At 38.1% G+C, this 26,487-nt stretch overlaps 1 protein-coding gene across 1 annotated transcript in view; it reads right to left on the reverse strand.

Annotated features, from left to right (window-relative positions):
• The window catches only part of RFX3 (regulatory factor X3), a 147,071-nt gene that overhangs the window by 106,767 nt on the left and 13,817 nt on the right, over positions 1 to 26,487 (reverse strand). Inside the window, exon 2 of the mRNA XM_015566895.1 lies at positions 5,386 to 5,483. Within this exon, the coding sequence (XP_015422381.1) occupies positions 5,386 to 5,483 (98 nt within the window). The remainder of the gene's footprint in view (positions 1 to 5,385; positions 5,484 to 26,487) is intronic.

The following is a 26,487-nucleotide window of genomic DNA, read 5'->3' on the forward strand; positions in this document are numbered from 1 at the left end:
AACCTCCCAATCTGCCCTGCTCTGTGCATGACAGGAGGTGGCGCCCCAACTCCCCAATCGGCACTGCTCTGAGCCCGACCAGGGGCTGCACCTAGGGATTGGGCCTGCCTTCTGCCACCCGGGAGCAGGCCTAAGCCAGCAGGTCGTTATCTCCTGAGGGGTCCCAGACTGCGAGAGGGCACAGGCCAGGCTGAGGAACCCCCTCCTACCCCCCAAGTGCACAAATTTTTGTGCACCGGGCCTCTAGTAAAAAATAATAAATTTAAGAAAATCAAAATTTAACCCACAAATCCTAAAACTAACTATTGCACTAAAAGACAAAAAAAAATAACTTGAATATCTCTTTTAAGATTGCTTATTAAACATCATCTAGAAAAAAGCTAGATGATTTTTTTAAAAATGTACTAACTACATGATTTTCAACTAACGAATATTTTGAGTCCAGTATGCATACTTATGAATTTTGAATAAATCTATTCAATGTCAATATATTAATATTGTAACACTACCCAAAGTATGTCATGCGATGTTATTATATACTAGAGGCCCGGTGCATGAAAATTTGTGCCCTTGGGAGGGTCCCCCAGCCCAGCCTATGCCCTCTTGCAATCTGGGACCACTTGGAGGATGTCAACCTGCTGGCTTAGGCCCGCTCCCTGGGGTACTGGGCCCAAGCCGGCAGTCGGACATCCCTCTCGCAGCCCAGCAGCCCTCGGGGGATGTCCATTTACCAACAGGGAGCATACCTAAGCTGCAGTTGGACATCCTTATTGCTGCTGAAGAGGCGGAAGAGGCTCCTACCACCACTGCTGTGCTAGCAGCATTCAGCGTGGCTTGTGGCTGAGCAGAGCTCCCCCTGGGGTACTGGGCCCAAGCCGGCAGTCGGACATCCCTCTCGCAGCCCAGCAGCCCTCGGGGGATGTCCATTTACCAACAGGGAGCATACCTAAGCTGCAGTTGGACATCCTTATTGCTGCTGAAGAGGCGGAAGAGGCTCCTACCACCACTGCTGTGCTAGCAGCATTCAGCGTGGCTTGTGGCTGAGCAGAGCTCCCCCTATGGGAGCGCGCACCGTTTTCAGGGGGCCAAGCACCCCGGCGACGGAAGCTCCCAGCCTCTCCTTTTTTCTTTTTTTTTTTTTAATTCTGGGATTTATTTACCTTCTATAATTGAAACTTTGTGGCCTTAGGTGGAGCTCAGAGCTGGCCGCAGCAGGCGGGAAGCTTGGCTTCTTCCATCACTGAAGCAACCAAGCCTCCTGCTTGCTCCAGCTCCATGGCTGCTGGCTGCCATCTTGGTTGGGTTAATTTGCATATAGTCGCTCTGATTGGCTGGTGGGCGTGGCTTAATGCATAGGGAAGGTACGGTCAATTTGCATGTTTGTCTTTTATTAGTGTAGATTATTCAAATAAAAGAATTCTGTGGTTCAGATTTTAAAACACTATGTTTCTTTCCCATAGGACAACTCAGAGCCTTTAAAAGACTAATAATAGGAATTCAGAGACCTCAAAAGAGGAAACTTCATGCAGTATTTCCCTGCTTTTGTAACCATAAATGGATTAACATTTTATGAAATACAGTTTCATAAATTCTGTACTGGGGTTGATGATAAATCTATAATATAAACAGGAAAACAATGAGATGGCTTCCTATGAGTCAAGCCTTATTATAACAAATACCCATACAATGAACACTAGAGCATTTTAAAACATTGATAATTTCGAAACAGAGATAAGCTTCAAAGATTGTTTGATGTAAGAAAATCATTTAAAATAAAAAAATTAAAGTATTTCTTAATTTGGCCCTGATATACTATGATTTATTTCTACTTTAGCATGATGGAGGAGTGAGTGCAGGAAGAATAAGTAAAAAAGGAGTGGGGGGAAGAAGAAAATCATTTACAAAATTGATTTCTTAGCTACATCAAGAAATTTCAACTGAATTGGACTCCTACATGATATGAAATGTTTTTCAGAAGGTTTAATTACAGTATTCTAAATGATTAGAGATCATAAATGACAGAATATGTAGAATTGGACAAGACTAAAAATATAGACAGCCTTTGCAAAAAATTCTCTTGAGAAAACTATTGTAAGAAAATATACAGATGGTGTAGCCTGGGTTACTACAGAGGCAATGATAAAATAAACAGGAGCAAAAGTGAATTAAGTTACCTGCTCCCTTGAGTAAAGAGTTATTCTACTCCAACTCCCAGCACGTCTCAATTGTTCAAATTAAATATATGCTTACTCACTAACTCACACAGTGAAGCCTGTCATGCTGGCATGTAAATGTCCATATTCACAGTGAAAACCAGGTAAACACTTCAGTATCATCAAATTATAATGACTGCACATTTTCATAACCGATGATACATCTCTGTGAGGGCAATCATCACCTCTTGAGTGAGACCTGTGCATTATGGCTACTCAGCATGGGGATGCTGGTGACAGGAGCATCAGTGGACCAGCACTGACTAAGCATGCACAGGCTGTGTAGGCCATGGACTGAGTACTTGAAAGCTCATGATAAAGATCGGCATCCCCATCTTCTGGGAGTATCATCAGCAAAAAGCATTTATTATCATACAGAAGTAGGAATTTGTGCCCCAAGTCAGGGACCAGACACTAACTGGCTATTAATTCAGTGTGGTGGAAGAATATGGAATAATCTTTCCTAACACACATAGAAGTATACCAAATAAAAAGAGGGGATATAAAGAACCTAAAATAAATATTAGAAACAAAAATTGTATATAGTAAAATGTCAGCACTACAAAATGAAAAAAGAAAGTGGAATGGCTTTTGCTGAAAAATCTTTTACTATATCTGAGAAAAACATTTACAGTCCTCTAGCTACTAAAATTTTGACTCTAACTCATGGCAACACAATATAAATATGAAAATGATGCTGCAGAATCTTAATAAAAAATTATACTTGTTAGGTAGAAAAGGTTTCTAAAGATGTATCAATCTTTCTCTTGACCAAGGGTGCACATTTATGGCATGACTAGCTGCAGTTGAGATACAATATGAGCTGAACAGAACAGATCAAAGCTAACTGGACTCTGTGGAAAATGAACTCATGATCTAGACTTCATCAGTCATGATCTAACCAACTGAGCTAATGAGCCATATAAAATACATGTTGGCATGAGATATTTACTTTGAATCATTTCTGTGCTTAAATGGGTCATATAATTTTAGTCAACTTTAGAGATGCTGTTTTCCCAAGGTTTTGTGAATAAATTGACTCACTGGTCACACACATTTACCTATTATGTAGAAAGTCAGTGGTGATGTATTTTAAAAATACACAAGGCAATATGCAGAATTTAGAGTCTATATAGGAGAGAAAAATGTAATAGAAAATAACTATAGTGCAAAATTTAACAGCAATAATTGATGTTTATTGAATATTCACTATTTCTCAGATATTACACAAAGCACTTCTGATAAGCTAACTATATCCATCTCATAGAGAAAAAAAGAAGCAGGTTGTGTAACTTTCACAAAGTCACACTCTAGTAATCTCTCACTCTGCATTGGACTAATGATAAATGACTGTGATAGATACTGCAGAGCTAACTCTCCCAACACTCATTCCAACTACCCTTTTCCCTTGCCATCTTCTCGCATATGGACACAAAAGCTACAACTCTTATTTCCAGATTGCTGGCTGCTAACGATTATGAGATGACACAGTTATGGCCAATGAAATGAAAGCAAAAGGGAGCTAGGAGTTTTTAGAAAAGCTTCTTTCTCTCCTCACAACCCCTTTCTCCCTCTTCCTCGCCCTATCTTTCCATATATATACTGTGATATATGATATTATGTGATATATATTATATGTAATATATACATACTCTAGACCAGTGGTTCTCAACCTTGGCTGCACATTGGAATCACCTGGGAATCCTTTTAAAATCCTGATTTCTGGGCCTCATCCTCCGGAAATTCTGTTTCTTTGTTATGGGGTGGGGCCAGAACATTAGTAACAAAGAAACAGAATTTCTGGAGGATGAGGCCCAGAAATCAGGATTTTAAAAAGATTCCCAGGTGATTCTAATGTGCAGCCAAGGTTGAGAACCACTGCTCTAGACAGAAGAGAAAAGGTGAAAAAAGATGTTTTCTTTTTATAAAGCAAACATTATCTTCATTTAATAAACTCTGATATTTAAAATAGAAGTCAAACATCTACATTAATAAGAATCCTCAGTTGTGAGGAGTGCTTCAGATGCTGATTTTTCTAAGGACCAGACAGGAGGGCTTGTATGTATAATAACAGCATAAGATCTCAGAGAGCGTGTAAACACAGAAGGGAGGCAGTTGGGTCCTGAGCAAATGACACTACACAGTGCACTTGTCTCATGGCCGAAGACAATGCTTTTTTATTTCAGATGAATATCAGATAGTTTACTTATACAAAATAGTAATTTTAAAAAACTTACTCCTAGTAGTTCAGTGTTGTAGAAATTAGATATTCATATTTCAAATATATGTTTTCCTCATAAAAAAAGAGCAAACAAAATATTCCTGGAAACATTCAACATTCCCCTTTGAACTATGCAAGAGACAACTGAAGTCCTACATTAATTAAGAATTTCCATATATATTTCATTATATTTGGATTTTGTGTACCATATTTATACACACAGTCCAATTATACATATACTGTATGTATGTGTGTGACTGGCTGACTGGGCAGTAGCTATGATGTACACCGACTACCAGGAGACAGATGCTCAACACAGGAGCGGAAACCACAGGCATGGAAACATGGAATAGACTGATTAATCTCAGAGGGAAATGGGGGGTGGGAAGAGATTAACCAAAGATCTTATATGCATACTAGAGGCCCAGTGCATGGATTTGTGCACCGGTGGGGTCCCTCAGCCTGGCCTACACCCTCTTGCAATCCAGAACCCCTCGGGATGTTGGATAGCCAGTTTCAGCCTGACCCCTGCAGGCCCGATCCAGACACGAGGGAGCCTGATCCCCACAGGCCCGATCCCCACACGCTGGACCCGGACAGGCGGGACCCTGATCCCTACAGGCCCAATCCAGATAGGAGGGAGCCTGATCCTGTGCATTGAGAGTCTGTCCCCTGGTGGTCAGTGCATGTCATAGCGACTGGTCGACGGGTCATTCAGTCACTTAGGCTTTTATATATATAGAGAGAGAGAGAATATAAAATCCCGTTCTACACTGTCCAAATCCCTAACACTATGTGGTGCAAATATAAAATAAGCTTTATTGGAGAAAATCTTACAGGCTGACATATAGCAGAGGGAGCACAGCTGGACTGGATACACCATGGTAATTGCTCTGTAGAAGATCTCTGGCCTCAAATGGGAGAATTAAAAAGACTCCCACATGAACTTACATTGCTCCATTGGTATAAACAGTATCGCTTCCTTCCACATACTGGACCTGAGCTGGGTAGACATGCTGTACCTGTTGCACAGTCTGTACCTGCTGTACCTGAAAAACAAATATTAGGACCTTGGTGAGTGATAGATATGAGAAAATGCACTACATTAGATTTATCTCAAATATTTTTCTATGTTGGTGATCAATGTGAGAATGGCTTAAGATGTGATCTGTAACATCCTTCAAAGACATGTGAATGTTGAATGGGCCCAGATCAACTGCAGCAATAAGGCTGAAAAAATTCTATAACACACCTATAAGTATATAGGTATATACACACTTCAAATATTTAGGGTGAAAATTCTGAAAGCTTCTCACTATTTTGAAAATTTAGGACTTCTCTTCCCCTGGGTTGTTAAAGCTAAATTTATTTTTTAATTAAAAAACTCATGATGGAAAATTTCAAACACTTAAATATAGAATAAATATTACAACAAAACTCATTTATTCATCATTTTATATAAATGTTTGTCACAGGACCTCATCTTTCAACCTCTCAGAGGATTATTTAAAAGCAATTGCAGAGACTACATCATTTCACTGGTAAATATTTCATTTTGTTTATAAGAGATAAGACCTATTTTTAACATGAACACAATATTGATATCACCTATAAATATTAGCCATTTCTTAAAACCATCTAAAATCCAATCATAGTTCAAATTTCTATGATTATTCCAATGTCTTCTTATTGTTGCTTTGTTCAAATAAGGACCCAAACAAGGTCTACATATTACATTTGTATCTTTCCCATCTTTCTCTTTTAATATATAATAATAATCTATGATAATGAATATGTAATATGCTAATTAGACCAGGTGTCCTTCCAGACGACCTTCTGGATAAATCTGGGGCTGCGAGGGAAGCCTGGGTCCCGGGTGCCTGCCGGTGGCCAGAGGGAAGCCTGGGTCCTGGGTGCCTGCCGGCAGTTGGAAGGAGGCCTGGGTGGGGTGCTAGAGGGAAGCCAGTGCTGGCAGCTGGGAGAAGAAAGGCTTACTCTTGCACAAATTTCGTGCATCGGGCCTCTAGTCTCTAATATTTTCCCATCCTTCTTATTTTTTGACTAGAGGCCCGGTGCATGAAATTTGTGCATGGAGGGGGGGTTCCCTCAGCCCAGCCTGCACCCAATCCAATCGGGGACCCTTCGGGGAGTGTCTGACCGCCAGTTTAGGCGCAATCTCTAAGGACTCACCTGCCTGCCTGCCTGATCACCCCTTACCTCTCTGCCTGCCTGCCTGATCGCCCCTAACTGCCTCTGCCTGCCTGCCTGCCTGATTGCCCCTAACTGCCCTCCCCTGCTGTCCTGATACTGCCCCCAACTGCCCTTCCCTGACAGCCGAGTTGCCAACTGCCCTCCCCTGCTGGCTTAATCTTTCCCCCAACGGCCCTCCCCTGCTGGCCTGATCTCACCTGTAACTGCTCTACCCTGCTGGCCTGATCTCACCTGTAACTGCTCTACCCTGCTGGCCTGATCACCCCTAACTGCCCTCCCCTACCAGTCTGATCTCACTCCCAACTGCCCTCCCCTGCAGGCCTAATCTCAACCCCAACTTGCAGGCCTAATCTCACCCCCAACTGCCCTCCTTTGCTGGCCAATTTGGTTCTGATTGGTCAGTTTCTATGCCAGTCAGCATCTCTGGGCCTATCAACAGGGCCTGATCAGAAAGGCGGGCTGATCAGCAGCCCTGGTGGAGGCCTGGAGAGAAATGGAGGCGCAGCTGTTGGCCAGGCTGGGAGAGAAAGGGAGGCAAGTTCTGATTAACGGCTGCCACAGAGGCTACGGATCAGACACTGCCTCTCTCTGGGCCTGATCCGCAGACCCCTAGGCCCATGGTTGGCAAACTGTGGCTCGAGAGCCACATGCGGCTCTTTGGCCCCTTGATTGTGGCTCTTCCTAAGCCTTAGGAGTACCCTAATTAAGTTAACGTGTACCTACCTATATAGTTTAAGTTTAAAGAATTTGGCCCTCAAAAGAAATTTCAATCGTTGTACTGTTGATATTTGGATCTGTTGACTAATGAGTTTGCCAACCACTGCCCTAGGCAGTCAGTGCTGGGTCAGACACCAGCAGCGGCTGCAGTCAGTACTGGGTCACCTCGGCAACCCAGCACTGATTTCCGATTTGGTCAAGCCTTCGGTCGTAATAGTCGTTAAGACCCTGGCTCTTTATTATATAGACTAGTAGCCCAATGCATAAAATTTGTGCAAAGGGGTGGAGGGGCAAGGAGTGGGGCCAGACCCCTCAGCCCGACCTGCACCCTCTGTCATGTTCCGGGACTCCAGCCACTCCGGGCCTAGGCACAGGCCTACAGGCTTAGGGCGGCCTGGCTCCCAAGGTCCCATTTTATCAGGAGAACAAAGTCGGAGTTAGTTACAGCCCTCACTGAACCCAGTACAGTGCATCTGTGCATACACCTGCCTCATTCATGTGCCTGCTTCGCCCTACTGAATTACTAACATCTTGAGGACGTAACTCTGTCTTATCCTGCTTCGGGTTCAGTGTCTGGCCTGGTGCCAGGGAGAGGGTTTGCTGAGGTAGTGAATAATGAGTAAGTGAATGAGTGAATGAATGAACGAGTAAGTGAATGAGCAAGCAGCTACAGGGCGGGAACTTCTGCCGCGTTGCTATGGCGACATGGCAGAAGTTCCTGGCTGCCTGATGTCCACCCTGGGAAGTTCCCAGTGCCCCTCTCCTGGCTGCATAGTTCCCGCCCTGCTCCCAGCAGTGGCCTGGCGCCCCTCTCCTGGCTGCTTAGTTCCCGCCCTGTTCCCAGCGATCCAGGTCCCCAACCACTCCTTCAGTAGAGGCCAGGGCAGCCGGGAAGCTTGGCTTCCTCCATTGCGGGGGCAACCAAGCCTCCTGCTTGCTCCAGCTCCATGACTGCCAGCCACCATCTTGGTTGGGTTAATTTGCATATAGTTGCTCTGATTGGCTGGAGGGCGTGGCTTGGGGCATAGCAAAGGTATGGTCAATTTGCATGTTTGTCTTTTTTTTTCTTTTTTTAAAATATATTTTATTGATTTTTTACAGAAAGGAAAGGAGAGAGATAGAGAGTTAGAAACATCGATGAGAGAGAAACATCGATCAGCTGCCTCCTGCATATCCCCCACTGGGGATGTGCACGCAACCCAGGTACATGCCCTTGACTGGAATCGAACCTGGGACCTTTCATTCCACAGGCTGACGCTCTATCCACTGAGCAAAACCGGTTTCAACGAGCATGTTTGTCTTTTATTAGATAGGATTGTTACTTGTTGAAGAGACTGGATTATTTATCCTGCAGAATTTCTGGAATTCTAGATTTGGCTGATAGCATCGCTGAGATGAACTTCAATAAGTTCCTGTGTCCCCTGCATGTAATATAATCTGGTAGATCATGGGCCTTGAACAGGTTCAAAATTTGAAAAGCTGTGTACTTCCCATGGCATCGTATCAGCTGCCATGTAAAAACCAGTTGTCTCTCTTTTTGTAATCCTCTATAAAAAAAGTCTAATATGCAAATAGAGCGACCAGTGGAATAACCAGTCACTATAACACACACTGACCACTAGGGGGACAGACACTCAATGCAGGAGCTGTCCCCTGGTAGTCAGTATGCTCTCAGGGGGAACGCTGCTCAGCCAGAACCCAGGCTCACGGCTGGCGGTGAGGAGTGAGGGGTCCCAGCCTGCAAGAGGGTGCAGGCTGGGCTGAGGGACCCCACCCCCAGTGCACGAAAGTCGTGCACCGGGCCTCTAGTGGGATCAGGTGTTGTCAGCTGAATGCATGTATTATGATATTCCCTATCTATGTTTTACCTGAGGATATTAGTATCCAATGATGATCATTTTCTAATCATAGTAATTTAATTAATAATGGTTGCAAGCTTAATTAGTCTAATTCTGCAATACATTTTCACTTATTAGTAGACTTCTATAATGAAATTCTTCTCAACAATAATTTCATTACTTTGAAATAGGGTTGTATGGGAAGAATAAAGTAAATACATGATTCTCTTCTTGAGCCAGTACAAAGAGTGATGACTTTATCCCCTAGCTCCCTCCAGTGCAGTTTTGCAATGGATTTTTTAAGTTTGCTTTGTATTCTTATGATTCTTGGCTTTTGAACATATTTGATGCTTTTTAATCATAGAAGTTTTTCTTCTAAAACTGTTCTATCTTTGACAAATGGCAGTCCCTGCAAATTTAATCCTGTTTCTTCTGACATGACCGCAGTAATCTTTAATTCTCCTGCTTTCTGCCATAAGATGGTTCCAGATTTATCTCTTACATTTCCTGTCCTAGATATTGAATTAACCATTTCTTCAAAGAGCCTGGCTCCTACTAGCAAGGAGAAATATAAGTATAAAAACTGTTTAGGAAAGTAATTTATAAATAGGCAGCTTGTTTGACCACTCTGTGATTTTTTCTACAGAAATACCTAACATCTAAGGAGGTGCTGTTCAATATTATTAAAGAATACAGTCTATAAGAGCAAAAAATTAAAAGAAGAAACCTTAATGACTATTAAAAGTGGAGTAATTAAATAAATTATAGGAAAACTATTCTATAGAATAGATGGCTGATGTTAAAAGAATAAAGAAAGACTGATATGTACTTTAACAGCAAGATCCAAGTAGAATCTCTAGGGCTGAAAAACACAATATCTGAAATGAAAAATTTACTGAATGGGGTTAAAAGCAGATTATATAATGCAGAAAAAATTACCAGTCAATTTAAATATCTGCCATAAATAATGAACACATACCAAAAAATGAGGAATAGAGCATTAGTGAACTATGAGACAATATCAAATAGTCAAACATGCAAGCGAAGTCCCAGAGGAGACGAGAAAGAACAGAAAACATTAAAAGAAGAGAACTAGAGCCCTAACTGGTTTGGCTCAGTGGACAGAGCGTCAGCCTGCAGACTCAAGGGTCCCAGGTTCGATTCCGGTCAAGGGCATGTACCTTGGTTGCGGGTACATCCTCAGTAGGGAGTGTGCAGGAGGCAGCTGAATTCATGTTTCTCTCTCATCAGTGTTTCTAACTCTCTATCCCTCTCCCTTGCTCTCTGTAAAAAAATCAATAAAATATACATATTTTTTTTAAAAAGAAGAGAACTAGAAACTTTTCCAAATTTGGTTAAAAGTATAAACATACAGATCTAAGTGCATATACAAATTTATAGATACATCCACATCAAAGAGCACCAAAGTGCTAAAAATCAAGAATATGGAGAAAAAATTTAAAGTAGACAGAAAACGGACACATTATATACAGTACAGGATAACAGTTATTATAATGACTGCAAATTTCCCCACCAAAAATTATGCAATGGAGGAGAATGGGAAAACATCTGTAATACTCTCAACAATAAAGATATCTTTTAAAAGTAAGCCCAAGACAGTCAAATAACATCTTTATAGTCATGAGAAGAAAAAAGCCAACCTAAACTCCATAACCAGTGAAATGTCCTACCAAAAAAAGGGGAAATCCAGTGAAGGTAACGACAAAGTTTTTCAGGCTGAAGAAAAATAATACCACATAGGAACTGAGATCTATACAAAGAAATGGAAGCATGAGAAATAATGTTTGTAGGTAAGTTAAAAGTTTTTTCTTGGTTTTCTCATCTTCCCATTTCTATAGATATCTGACTATGTAAACTAAAAATAATAGCAATATATAACTGAGTTCACCGCATATATACAACTGAACTGGATGTATCACAAAAATATCACAAAGGATGGAAAAGGGAAAAGAAAATACACTTTGTAATATTCTTATATGTTAAGTGGTATGATATCACTTGAGCACAGGCTGTGTTGAGAATGGGTAAAAATGTGAGATCCAACTTCATGCTCTCCACAAGAACACACTTTAAATACACAGATAGAAAGGTTAAAAATAAAGAGGTATGGAAAGATAAACTTTGCAAATACCAACCATAATAAAGATGGACTGGTTATATTCATATCAGTCAAAATAGACTCCAAGACAAAGACAGTTACCCAAAGATAAATGTTTTGTCAAGAAAATTATCAAGAATAATAAATTCTATGTTTTGTCATCAAGGAAAAGTTTCAATAACATGAAGCAAAAACTGAGAGGATTGAAAGAGAAAGCAAACAAATCTACAGTTACATTCTTTATAAATGACAAAAGAGGGAAAAAATCAGTAAGAACATAGAAATTACCAACCAACTTGATCTTAATGATGTTCATATGACAATCCACATAGCAGCACAATACACATGCTTTCTAATGCACCTGAACATTCAGCATGAAAACTCTAATGCTGAGCATTTAAACAAATCCTAATCAATTTAAAAGGATTAAAATAATACAGAGTATTTGATTCACAAACAAATCAAATAAAAATAAAAGACAAAAAGATACCTCAAAAAGCTCAAATCTATACTAATAAAAGAGAAAGGTGCAAATTGACCATACCTTTGCAAAGCCCACCAGCCAATCAGGAGTGAGCATGAAAATTAGCGGGACAAAGATGGCAGCGGCCACAGAGCAAGCCAGAGCAAGTGGGAGGCTTAGGTCACCCCTGGAAATGGAGGAAGCCAAGCTTCCTGCCTGCCCAGGCTGGCTGCCGAAGGAGGGGCCTGTGGGTGGCGGACATGGATGCGGTCTGGGTGGGTGCCAAAGAAGGGGCCTGTGAGCAGAGGACATGGAGCCGGCCCCAGCGGGTATGCTAAAGGCTTAAGTCACCGTCACCCTGGCCAGCTGCCAAGGGAGGGGCCTGCAAACGGCCCTCAGCCCCTTACCCAGGCTGGCCACGCCCCCATGGGGTGAGGGTCTCCCATTGGGGGGCATGGCCAGCCTGCAAACAGCCATTAGCTCCTCACCCAGCCTGGCCAGGCACCTCAGCAGGGACCCCCACCCTGAAGGGGGTGTGGCCAGACTGAAAATAGCCCTCAACCCCTCACCCAGGCTGGCCACACCCCCCGAGTGGGGACCCTCACCCTATGGGGTCGTGACTGGCCTGCAAACTGTCCCAGCCCCTCGCCCAGGCCAGCACTGTCCCCAGTGGGGACCCCCATCCCAATGGGGGCATGGCCGGCCGGCAAACCACCACAGGCCCCTTGCCCAGGCTGCCCCACCCCCCAAGGGAACCCCCAACCTGATCCGGGACACCCTTCAGGGCAGACCAGCCGGCCCCCCACCTGTACCAATTAACTTATATGCATAGCGCATGGACAGATAATAGTATGGGGAAGACCTAGGGAGGGAGTAGGAGTGAGGTGGATGGGGAAGGGACATCTATAATACTTTCAACAATCTATCTATACTAATAAACGGGTAATAAGCTAATTAGACTGGGAGACCTTCTAGGAGACCTTCGGACGTTCTTCTGGACACAGCCATGGTGGCGGGGCCAAGGTAGAGGCAGTTGGAGGCCAAGAAGGGAGGGCAGTTGTGAGTGATCAGGCTTGTGGAGGGCAGGGCCATTGCAGGTAAGCAGACGGGGTATAAGTTGGTGGTCTAGTTTTATTTCATTTTTATATTTTTGTATGCATCTGTCTACTTATCCCCACATTATTTTATTGAATATACAATCACTATGGAAAACAGTGTGGAGTTCCCAACTGCCCTCCCCTGCAGACCTGGTCTTCCCCACTGCCCTCCCCTGCCAGGCTGGTCACCCCTAACTGCCCTCCCCTGCAGGCCATCTTGTGTCCACATGGGGGCAGCCATCTTGTGTGTTGGAGTGATGGTCAATTTGCATATTACCTCTTTATTAGATAGGATATATAGGATGGAGTATAACAATGCATACAATCAGCCTTCTCTACCTCAGTTCCCAACCATGAATGGAAAATACTGTTGTTGTTTTTTTTAATCTCTTCTTGGTTGAATTCATGGGTGTAAAAACCAGGGATACAAAATGATGACTGTATATTTATTGAAAAAGAAATGCACATATAAGTGGACATGTGCAGTTCAAACCCATGATTGCAACGGTTCACTGTACATCTAAACGCTCAATCAGACAAAAGTCATCTATGAACAAATACAAATATCATACAAATTAAATGGTGGGAGTCAGAACTTTAGCACTTAAACAATTTTCATTGTTTAAATTCTTTAGTGCTTCCCTATCACACTTACAAGATGAAAAAACAATTCAGAATGGAATACAAAAACCTTATTAATGCCTTCTAAACCTTGATGGGTATTTTTAAACATAGCTTCTCTGCTCCTTTATAATTATACATTAAAATTTTGCACATTATTGCTATCTTCGTAGAGCTTGTGTTTTTTTTCCTACATAAACTACCTCACCTAACAACAGAAAGCCACCATTTTCCTTCCAGGCCTCATTAAAAATTTTGTTATACTATAAAAAAACCTTCGGTAACTTATTTTATCCCATAAGAGACTGACTATTCCTTTCTGTTTGCTCTCTTCGGACTCATTAATATGGGTGGTGGCACATGGCTTAGGTTCTCAATTGGTAGTACTTTATGTAGCCAATATGTTGAGGTGGCAAAATCAGTTAATTTGGAAATAGAACTGATTTTAAGTACTTGTGCTGATACTTGCTGTCTGTATATAGGGATAGCTGGTTTATTTCTTTAAGTTTTAATTGCCTTGTGTGTAGCATAGAAAATATATCTACTTTATCATAAGGAATTTTTGTGAGGATACAAAACTTAAATATAGATACAAACAAAGCATGCCAGGGATCCTCAAACTATGGACCGCAGGTCACATGCAAATACAAATATTGTATTTGTTCCCATTTTGTTTTTTTACTTCAAAATAAAGTATGTGCAGTGTGCATAGGAATTTGTTCATAGTTTTTTTTTTAAAAAACTATAGGCCGGCCCTCCAAGGTCTGAGGGACAGTAAACTGGGCCCCTGTTTAAAAAGTTTGAGAACCCCTGGATAGGCATATATGATCATTATAATATGTTTTGTAAGTTACTGAAATTATTAAGTACTTCAAAACTAAGAATCTTGCCTTCTACATGTGTGCAAATTCCACCTTTATATCCCACTTGGTTTCAGGCGTAAGTATGCACAATATACGTTCACCAAAGTTTCCTTCAAATCATGAAATTCTATAATTAAATCATAAATGAAACTCCGAAAGTATCAAGAAACTTGGAAAACAAGTCTTGGATAGATGCTGGCTAACTCATCTTGGATGGCAATATACAAATATGTCCCTTGATCACAATGACATTTTATAGCACAATGTAAAAATAGGGCATGATTTTTTACATTATCTACCAAGTTAAGGAACTGAAAAAGTGAAAGACATACTAAATAGTGAATAACAGCATATTCTGGAGGATACAATCTTCATTATTATTCAATGTGTGTGGTTTTTTTAAATCAACCACTAGAAACTGGGATGAAGATGCCCTTGAAACAATTCATTGATAAGATATGGCATTGCACATAGTGCTTGAATTTTGAGAAGATATTCCTTCAAGGACATATTGACAGTGGAGGAAGTAAAAAAGAGGTGTGAAAAAGACAGAGATAGAAGAAAGAATATAAAAGAAGAAAAATTACCTTATGTATATATGCCTCATTTCATCGAGAAGTTAAGATCCTTGGAAAGTTTTAAGTTGAGGATTTGTTATTTTCCTTCCTCCCTCCCTCCCTCCCTCCCTCGCTCCCTCTCTCCCTCCCTTCTTTCCGTATTTCATTTTGTAGCAAAACTCTGACCTGATTTGAAATTGCATCAGGCTATTAATTCTTTTTATTTGTTCCCTTTAATGTGATCCTTCTTTACTTCCTTCTCCCCATCCCTGCTCCCTCCCTCCCTCCCTCCCTCCCTCCATTTTTGGACACAGGGTCCTATTATCAATAAACGTGACTTGGAGAGCTACAGAAATGCTGCCTTCTATCTTAAGTTGAAGTCAGATCCAGGAAGAAATAGGTGTCTATAGACCAGTCTATGGAGATTTACTACAAACCCAGTCACAGGATGGAGAATGAGAACAGCAGAATTCTAGCCTACCCGTACACCTGGAGCAAGTTCACACATAAAGAAGCAACAAGTATATTGTTGCTATATTCCCAAAAGTCCAATACAGTGTATACACTCTGTAAATATTTAATAATTACTCAATAATTAAATAATGCCCTGTATCTAGCAAAAGAAATACCCACTGAATATCTATAAAATTTATCAGTATCTTCTTAATGTGGATAAATGTATTAGTCTTTCAAAAATATAATGAAGCCACCTAAGAATGCTTATTATTCCTAAGTGAACTGATAAAATTTTTAATGCCATTTAATATATCATTAAAAACCAAAGGTGAAATTTTAAAAAAATTTGCATATTTTCTTGCCTAAAATAAACTGTGACTCAATTTGTTCAAATATTATTTGATACTGTTCTTATGTTAAACATTAATTTCTGTTCAAATATTTACTAAATTATTATTTATTATAACTTTATTTTTTATTATATTTGCCGAACTTTAGTGCAGGAACTATTCAAGTCAGCTAAAAAAAGAAAAAAGGAGAAACTAGCATTCTGTAGGCATTTTATTATCATTCCCAGGGACTATATTTTCTATCCATCTATGTGGAATTTATAAACTGTCATACCTTCCAAGCCCTCTGTGGAGAGGAATAAAATGATTAAATAAACTGTATAGGAAATTAATTCTCTGAATCTCACTGTCTTTCCCAAAATAAATTTCAGATGTGTTTCCAAAGAGAATACACAAATATCTTGCACCACTTTGGAATTTTAATAAACAAGAAAGTGATGAAAATATGAACTAAAAGAAGATGGACAAAGATGGAGTTAGCAGAAATAATCGACAGTTTATATAATTAACTGTCCTATGAATCAAAATAACTTTTGGTTAATTTCTAAAAGGTTACCTAGTATACCAGAATGTTAGAGCAATGAAGTCTAACCATAATAACCTTCTGTATCAGAAATTTATCCATTCTCTACCAACTAAAGGGAAAAAAATTATCCTCAAAATACAAATATATGCAATATATGCAACAATATATTTACACTTAGAGACACAAGATGAATTAAACAATTTAACACTTTCTTACATATTTAAATGAAAGCACCTTTTATTGCCATCCAAATGTAGTATTACAAATACATTTGCTTATTTTTGTACATTTTTTATAATTATCCTATATAATAAAAACCTAATATGCTAAGTGTCTGGTCATCTGTTCAATCAATCAATGCGTAATATGCTCATGATATACTAAGGCCGCTCAACCGCTCACTAGATGTGCACTGACCACCAGGGAGCAGACCAGTCACTATGATGTGCACTGACTACCAGGAAGTAGACCAGTCACTGTGATGTGCACTGACCATCAGGGAGAAGACCCTCTGGTGGGTTAGCTTGCTGCTGGGATTTGGGTTATCTGAGCAAGAGAGGCCAGACATGCCCTGGAGCCCTCCTGTGGCCCCTCCCCGACTGGCCAACCTCCTGCATCCCTCCAGGGCCCCAATCGTGCACTGGTGGGGTTCCTTGGCCTGGCCTGCACCCTCTTGCAATCTAGGACTCCTCAGGGGATGTTGGAGAGACGGTTTCTGCCCGATCTCCCAGGCCAGGCCAAGGGACCCCATTGGTGCACGAATTCGTGCACTGGGCCTCTAGTTATTTATAAAATAAGTGAATATCAAAACAATTTCCATATCACAGGAAACTGTGCTAGCTCAATAGGATCAATTAGTATAGTCTGAGGACAAATTTATGCAGTATGTTGTTTTGGATGTGCTTCAAGAAAAAGAAAATGAAACACATTTCAAAACAAATCCCTTTCAATAGTAAATAAAACCATTTATAATTGTTAAGCTCATTAGTCAGCCAAGAACAATACCAGTCTCTTTGTAAAAATGTCTTTATTATGTCAAACTCTCCATTGCCTTTCTCATATAAGAGCATTCCTTACACATTTGGTTGGCACCAAAGATTTCAAATCTTAGTACTAAGAATTGTCAAAAATTGCTTCAAGATGGCTGTAAGAGATCTACAAGAGATACGAGATTATAAAGATGGGATATTAGAATATCTTCTTTAACATGGGAAATATTAGAGGCTCCTATGTGGCTGACCAAAAGTGAAGCAGGGGAGGGATCACATTGAAGCAGCTATTAATAAAAGGCCAGCAGGGACATAAAACATCCAGAGAAACAACTCATTCAATATTTCTGAACCAGTAAAACTATAGGGAATCGAAGGGATTGAAGAAAGATAAATAAGAAAGATGAGAGAGCACAGGGTGGGTATGCCAGAAGGGAAGATGCAAGACAAGAAAAAGCATAAAGGAAAAACTAATTTCCTCCACAGGCATGGGTTATGGAGATGGGAACCATAAACCTAAAATGGTGATTTTCAGTCTAGGTTAAAAGTTAAAGTGGGTTATATGTCACAATGCTATTTAATAAATCTTGCCAAGTAGGAATCCTACAAACATTTTGAATGCTCAAAGCAAATTGAAGATAAGGGTATTTATACTTAATGATTACAAAATTACATTGATCAAAGGGTATGGTTAAGCAACAGGACGGGTTGGAAAAATAACGTTAGTTAAATTCTGTCCCATTGGGCTGGCTTACTGGGAAAGAACAAGAAGTTTCCCTATATTTTTAACATTAATTTACAGAGTTCTTCCTAGGAAAGTCAGTAACTACAAAATTCCTGTTTGACCTTATAGGAAGGGTAGTCATTCCACTTGAAAGAATGAGATGAATGTGAATTGTTGGAAAACAGAGTATTGTTCATTTAAATGACAGACTTCGTTTTATGTAAAAAATGGGATTTGTTTGATTGCATTGTAAATCCACCCCTGGCCCAGTGTTAGTTGATTCTCTCACTTATAAACTATGCAGCTTCTTCTGTTTTTCACAAACAGGTTTTTGAATATGCTTTTCTCATAGTAGACTACAGTATAAGTAAACAAATGAGGCTTCTAGCATATTCAAATCAAATAAACATCACAAAGCCTGACTCCTCAACAGGGCTAGAGTTAAACATGACACTCAAACTTTGTAGGAATTATTTACTAAAACTGTATGATTGCTATGGGCAACTAAAAGTTGTTAGGAAAGTGTAACTATTATTGCTACACTTGGACTTCAAGTAGAATCATATGAAGGCTGATGTAGGTCCTGGTTCACTCTCTGCACTTCTGACCATATGAAAACCAGGGAATCAATTGGGAGTGAATTTGTTCAATAAATCATTCTTTAGTGCCTGTTATCTATCTCTTCCCAAAATACCTGACTAGTATCAAAGAGCGGAAGCTACTTGAAAGAGGTAAAGAATGCTTCCAAAGGCAAGAGGGGAGGTGTTTCTGGGAGCAGGGATATAACTCAGAACATATTTAGTTTAGAATGATTTCTCAATGATAAGTTCGATGGATATTACAAAAAAACATATAAACCTATGTATGTAAGTCAAAAGGAGCAAAGTAACAACTACCTCCTACAAGTGAAGAACATTTTTTAAATCATGATTAATAAAGTCTTAAACATTATTTCCCTTGGGGTCCAGCAGGACTGACCAATACTAAGATTCTACTAAGCTAAGTAATTTCTGGAAGGAATTTACTAAATCATACTCTGGTGAACAGAAAGAGCAAATGAGCTAGGTATACCAACCTTACTGCATATACTATAAATCATACTCTTAATAAAGACATAAATTCTCACTAAAAGGCTTTCTACTTTAGAGAGTTTTACATTTCATACATGAATTAAAACAAAATTAGTTACTTGTACCAATTTATTAGTCACCTAAATCGCTAAAATACATGAAAGGCGCTCATATTACTATTATAGCAAGGGCCAAGTTAATTTAAGCAAACTGTTGGTGTATCACCTACTTTTTAGCAATATCACACTCTATTTATTTGAATATATTAATAATATGTTACATATAAATACCGTTTCATGAGACTCAAACAATGAAGAAATAATTATAATACAATGTGATTGCTTCCTGCTTTATACTCACACCCACTTCTTGCTATTTCCCTTCTAGGAGATAATGACTAACCATAGGATGACATGCATTCCTCCAATCCCCTACCAAGAAATTCACTTTTATATGTATATACTGGGTATGTTTCTGTACTAACTAGGAGAGTTAACAGTAACTACAACAACAGACACTTCCAAATCTCAGTACTTTAACTGCGAAGCTACCTATCTAACGGGGCTGTAGGGGGCCTTGTTCTACATGGTCACTTAGAGATCCTGGTTAACAAAGGTTCTACAATTTCCTAATTGTATCATCATTGATGTAGCCTTGTAGGAGCTGAGAGATTGTAGAGGTGGCATAACAGCTCCAAAAAGCCTTGACTCACAAATAATACATGTAACTTTTGCTCACAATCTACTACTCAAAATATGCCACAAGGCCCAATCTAAATATAGAAGAAAATACACAGGTGAACATTTTATGACTCTGATACAATTTTTTTTGTTGAATAGTACATATATGAACCACGTGAGCTATAATGTGTTTTCTTACTATTTATTTGATTTCACTTAGTAATACATCTTGAAGTTCTTTCTGCATATACATGCTTGCACAACTATTTTTATTTGTTTCATACTATTGCACAGTATAGATGAAACATTTAATCATCCCACTATTGATGAACATTCAGGTTACTTTTTTCTGTTATAAAAAGGTGCTATAAAGAAGGAACACATCAAACATGCTATGGGTTTGATCTTCTCCATTATGTTTACTGGCCATTTGTTCTTCATGTTTTGTGAATAGCCTATTATTATCCTTTGTCCCCTTATCAATTACATTGTTTGTCTTCCCCTAATGATTTACAGGACCTTGTTAAACATGATAACATTTTTATCCCAATGTATTTAATATATTTTTCCTTTACCTGTCTTTATGGTATTTATTAACTATTACTTGGCAAAATATATCAACATTTTTCTATATGCTTTCTGGTGTTTTATTGTCTACATAAGATGTTCTCTCCTTTCTAAGGTTATGAAAAAATATTATCCTGTTTTTGTTTATTTTGACTTTGTAGTTTTAAAACTGATTAGCTCTATATTCTAGTTTGGGTAGTAAGATAAAGATACATATTTAGATTTTTTTCTAAATAGATACCCAATTTTCCTCAATACTATTTATTACACTATCCATTTTTTTTATTTGAAATATGTTAATCATGAACTAAGTTCTCATTTATACATGCATCTGCTTATTTACTCTTGGTCTGTTAGTTTTTATTAGTATAGCTTTGTAGTATCTTCTGAGATTAGGTAGAACAATTCCTTCCTCCACTGCTAATCTATTTTGTCTACTTTTCTTGACTATTCTTTTCCATGAACTTCAGAATCAGCTTTTCAACTTTCAAAAAAAACCCCTGCGGTATTATTTTACTTAAATTATATTGAAATTATGCATTTGTTTGGAAAAAGAAATGGATTCTGTTTAATATTGAGTCTTCCCACCCATAAATATAGTAGTCTTTCATACGTGACTTATTTGCTTTACCCTAGTTCACTGGCTGTGCATGAGGTTTAATGAAGATTGGTGCTAGATATCAAAGTGATGTGATATATAAAGTAGAATACTAAAAATTCCCCCACCCACAGATTCCAAACCCTCATCCCTGTAAACTCTAAATATGATCTCTCCTGAGGTTATGTCATGTTACATGGCACAGTTGAGTTCAAAACAGAGTAGTAGTGATCTAGCCTCCTGAGACCTTAAAAGTGGAATGCTTCTCTGGCTGGTGGCAGAAGAGGAAGTCAGAGACTCAAAGGCCTCAACACATCATTGCTGCTCTGCAGAGGAGGGCCCACATGAGAAGTAACTAGGAGCAGAGAGCAGACCCCAGCTGACAGCCAGCAAGAAAACACAGACCTCAAGTCCTGCTACTGAAGGAAGGAAAGGAAGTCTACCAACAACCTGAATGAGATTGGAAATGAATCCCTGCCTATCACCACTAGATAAAAGCCCAGTGTTTCAGACACCTTAATTTCAGAGACCAAACACAGAGAACCCAGTTGAGCGCACCCAGACTTCTGACATACAGACATTGTGAACTAATAAACAGGTATTGCTTTAAAACACTAAATTTGTTGTAATTTGTTACACAGTAATAGACAACTAATCCACATAGGCTTCAAGGCAATGGTTACTACCATTCTCCACCACCATGGATTTTCTGGATTCCAGGGAAGAGGAGGAAACACACTCAGAACCACTTTCCTCTTCCTTGCTGTACTCTCACTGATATTCCCTAAGGAAGACTGACAAATATACCAACATAACATTTTAAGTTCTTAGGGAAATAAAAGGCTAAATCTTCTTTAAAATTTGTTTTCATATTTAATGTTCAAAGTAAATTAAAAATATCAAAGGACAAAGAGGAACCTCAGAGTTAATGGGTAAAGCACCTAATAAAAATTGAAGAGTATAATAACTATTATCAAATCTTAGAACACAACATCTGTTTCACAAGAGGGCAGGATATATACAATCACAAGGGTTCCATCAGTATTTTACTTACATACATACAGTGACTACAATTTTTAAAGGAGACTATTTTGGTAAAATAGTAAGTAATCAACAATCTCAATTCCACTAGTATAAACTGTCCCACTGTCTATCTTTTGCCTTTAAGTGAAAATGCAAGTTATTACCTAATATGTTAAATTTTAAAATTCTTCATACTCTAAGAAATACTGAATTAGTCATACTCTGAAATCAGTTTAGAGAAATCCAAACTGATGCATGGGTGAATTATATCATTTTTAAAAAGGTAGCTTGAAAGAAAATTTACAGTGGTATTTGATGACAAAACTGAAAATAAAATAAGCTTCACTATGTTTTGTCTCCATGCTTCTGTACTATTTGAATCCTTTTAATGAAATATGTTGCAAGTAGCACTGATGTAAACATTTTAAGACAAAGGAATAAATAAGATAAAGCAAGAAAAAAGTTATGTGGTGAATATGAAAGATAACTATTTTAATTTCCAGAGAATTGAGAGTAACATACTAAGTTTTAGAATCTAAAGGAAAAAAATAGAGGAAAGTAAAAATAGAAAGAGTAGAAATAATTAAAAAAGAAGAAAAAAATGTAACATGGACTAATTATCAGCTACTTGTTAAAACAATGGAAAATTATATAAAAATGTATTCGTTCACTGACTGAAATAAATTTTAGAAGTTCATTTTCTAACTTAAAATTGATTTTTAAAATTATTGACCTGTCCAAGAATGGCTCTTCTCAAAACTCCAATTTCTATATGAAATATAAGTAAGAGGATTACAGCATCAGTATCTTTGGAATCAGTATCTTTCTTGAAGCATTGACAGATGGTCCTATCAGGATGATGGACAGGGATCTTATTTCCTTAATTAATTTATTTTGTTGTCTCAGTGGCTTTCAACTCAGTAAACAAACAAAAGGTACTATTAATCTATCAAGGTGTCCCTGCAAGTTGGGGGAACAGGTTTGCAGTCACTGTGACAGTTGTTGGGAAGTTTTTAACTGCCACTTAAAATCTGTTTCCCACCTGCCTGCCAAACTGCCCAGAACCTCACAAAGGAGAATGATTCCCTTGAGCTGATACCTTGCCCTTTCCTTAGCACTGCAGTTTATAATTTAAATCTCATACTTTGTCATCCATTTACATCTTATGTAATTCACTTACCTGCAAAAACAATGCTAGTTCTGATGTAAGGAGAAAGAAAAAAAAATGTTTCATCAGTAAACCCAGGAAGGCAGAAACAATGTCTGTTTCCTTCTTTATCCCTATCACAATGCCTGATACACAGTAAATCCTCAATAAGGACTTGATGAAGGAAAGGAGGCAGGCACAAACTGAAAGTCAGCAAATAGCTCTGTGCTGCCAAGGAACAACATGAACAACAACAAAAAAATCACACAGGCAAATGGCACAGCAGGGAAGAGAACAGTGAAAATTCAGCTCTCATGCTATTCCTAAATAAAGCAGTTTCATTTTCCTTTACTTCATAAATTTCTTATTTAATACCTCCATCTATTTTAAATAAAAAAGTCATTGGAATAATAGAAAAAATTCTACCATGAAGGGTTGCTTCTATACAATTAAAAAGAGGGGCCTTATAAGCACTGACAATACACTAGGTAACTATTTAGATGAAGAATACTTTTACATGAGCAGAAGCAAAATTGTATTCAAGCCAGAGACAAATGACAAGACAGGGGTCACAAAAATGGCTAATGACTAATCTGTGGCAAAATTAATAACCAATTAGGTTTACAGACAAGTTTTTTTTATATGACCAAAAACATTTTAAGTGATTTCTAGAAAGTTATTCAATGAGTGCATATAGGCTATATGTAGGGTTCAATTCAATATTAATCCAAATTTTAAAATGTTTATAAAGTAAAATAGTATTAAAAATTATTCACTATATATTTTTAATCATTGCCTTTTAGAATCCTAGTACTAACAGAGTCTTTACCTAATAAGTCATCCAAAACAGTCTACAATAAATTGTCTCTTTTTCATTTTTAATTCTTCTATGAGATACATGATTTTTTATAAAATGAAACAAAACCTATTAATATGTAATCTGTGAGTCAGACCAGTGTTTGCTCTAGAAATGGGGCAGGGAGAAGAGGGCAGAGATAGACTTGGAAGAGGCACAGGAAACTTTCTAGGGTGATATAGAAATGTCCTATATCTCCTTCAAAGTGTGTAGGTTATATATACAAATAGAGTCACTTCTCACAGCACCAATAATGTCGTCACTTAAGATCTGTATAGCTCACTTAAATAAACTGTAGTTTCCTAAAACAAAAAGACAAAATGAGCATATAAAGTATTTCTGCTTTTTTCTACTATTATAAAATAGACATATAGAATGCAATTAATTTTAAGTTGATACTTTATTTAAAATGCCCATATTAATGTAATTGGTTGTGTGTGTGTGTGTGTGTGTGTGTGTGTGTGTGTGTATGTTTATTTTAGGGGGGGTAAATTTCCCCCCCAGAAAAGTGAGGCAGTAAGTTACTAAGTTTCTCATAATGATATGTGGCCACAATGATGTGGTAAAACATCTTGGCCGCAGGAATAATGGACAAGAATATAATAAAGATTCTTCAAATTATTATGTTTTAATAACAAAATGAATCCTTTTTAATGAAGCCAAATAATTACTGAATTATTTTACTCTGCTTAAGGAAAAAACTGGTTAGAGGCAAAGTCATTCAATTTATTGCTATTGTGTAAATATCACTGAAATGGAATATTATTAGTTGCTAACAAGGGTGAGTCATCTAAATACCAGTTGCCTGTTTACAATGCTAGCAATACAGTACTCTTTCTTTTTGCCACTGGAGTTAATGAGATAAAGTAAATGAATTAAGATACTTACAAAAGATTACAACCAATTCAATTTCTTTAGTAGCACAATTAATTCCAATAGTTTAATTTAACTTTATAGTAGAGCAAAGTACTTAGAATTAAATTAGTGTTTCCACTTAGGTCTAAAATACGGTATAATAACTATCAAATAATTGATAGAGATATGCTGTGACTTTAGGGACAATTTTAGTAATTTGTATAACTAAAATAATTTAAATTACTATTCAAATGGTGATCAATTATTAATAAACTATGAAGTTTTACATGTGACCAGAAATTTAAATAATATAAGATTTCAATAAATGTATTATCTTTAAACAGCAGTTATGGAAAATAGTCTCATCAACGTAAGTAAGTTGAACAGAAGCTGGAGAAAGTCCAGGAATGAGTAATATAAACTTCTAAATGATTGGGAAATGACTTAACAAAGAAAGCTGAAAATAATTTGTGGTAGTAGGGAATAGAAGACTTGGATGAGAATTAATAACAGTCTTTATTTAACTAGATGAAGTAATATGCAAACAGACCTTCAATATTCTCTGCCCATTGAGAAAAGGATCTAAGAAGATAAACTCAAGCAGGAAATATAAGAGCCATAAGTAGGTATCAAGAAAAATTTCCTTTGCTATTTCAAGACTTTATAGCCTAATAACAAAGATGGCTATAAAATCCTATCCCTGAAAAAGTCAATAGAAATGACCAAAAAATCATTCTTCTAACACATGTGTAGCATATGTAGCAAACATTGTGTATTCCATGTCCATATATGCTCACTCTTATCACTTCTGGTCTAGTTTCTAACTACAGTACCTCTTTGTTTAAGAGAGTTCTCAGATGCTTAGCATCCTATATGCCCACCTGCACATCCACCAGAAATACCAGGAATTACTTCTGATGTGAGGAGCCTGCGGCCAATGACTGAATACCATAGACTTCCTCTCCCCACAAGTGGGATAACTCTGAGATGCAGCATAACACTAGATCCCAGATTGCCCCAATGTGATCCATATCCAATTAACCACAGATGGAGCTTTTATAATAATAAAATCTGTACTGGATAAAATCCCTTCAATGTCTTATTGCCATTTACAAGAATCATTTCCCAAATAGATTATTTGCACTAAAATCTTTGTATCAAGTTTGCTTCTTTAGTACCCAAACTAAGACACACATATACCATTTCAATGTACAATCTACCTTTTAATATATTCAATCATTTCTTGGAATGGTTTCCAATTTTTAAATTTTTTGAAAAACATTTATAACACAATAAACAATTAAAAATTAGTATATTCCACCTTTTATTATTACAATACACTAAAAATAAATTAAATCAAAACAGTTATTTAATACTAGCCAGCACTGTTGCCTGTTATTGCTTAGTCTGAATCCTGCTTTTTTGTTTTTAGTGTGTATGTGGGAGTGGGGGAAGCTTAGCAAGTATTTGAGAGGTGTTGCATATACGCTATACCAAACTGATCTTGTTGACTACTTCAGGTGAGTGACAGAGAATGGAAGAGGGAATAATTTCTTCACTTTGTGATTTAATGTTTTCTTTTTTTTTAATATATTTTTTTATTGATTAAGATATTACATGTGTCCTTGTCCCCACGTTACCCTCTACCCAGAAGAAATATTTTAATATCACTATTCACCCTTTCTCTATAATAGAAATGACAACCAAATTCACAATTGACAATGCC

This window comes from Myotis davidii, unplaced genomic scaffold, assembly GCF_000327345.1.
Source record: "Myotis davidii unplaced genomic scaffold, ASM32734v1 scaffold83, whole genome shotgun sequence".
NCBI classification, from domain to species: Eukaryota; Metazoa; Chordata; class Mammalia; order Chiroptera; family Vespertilionidae; genus Myotis; species Myotis davidii.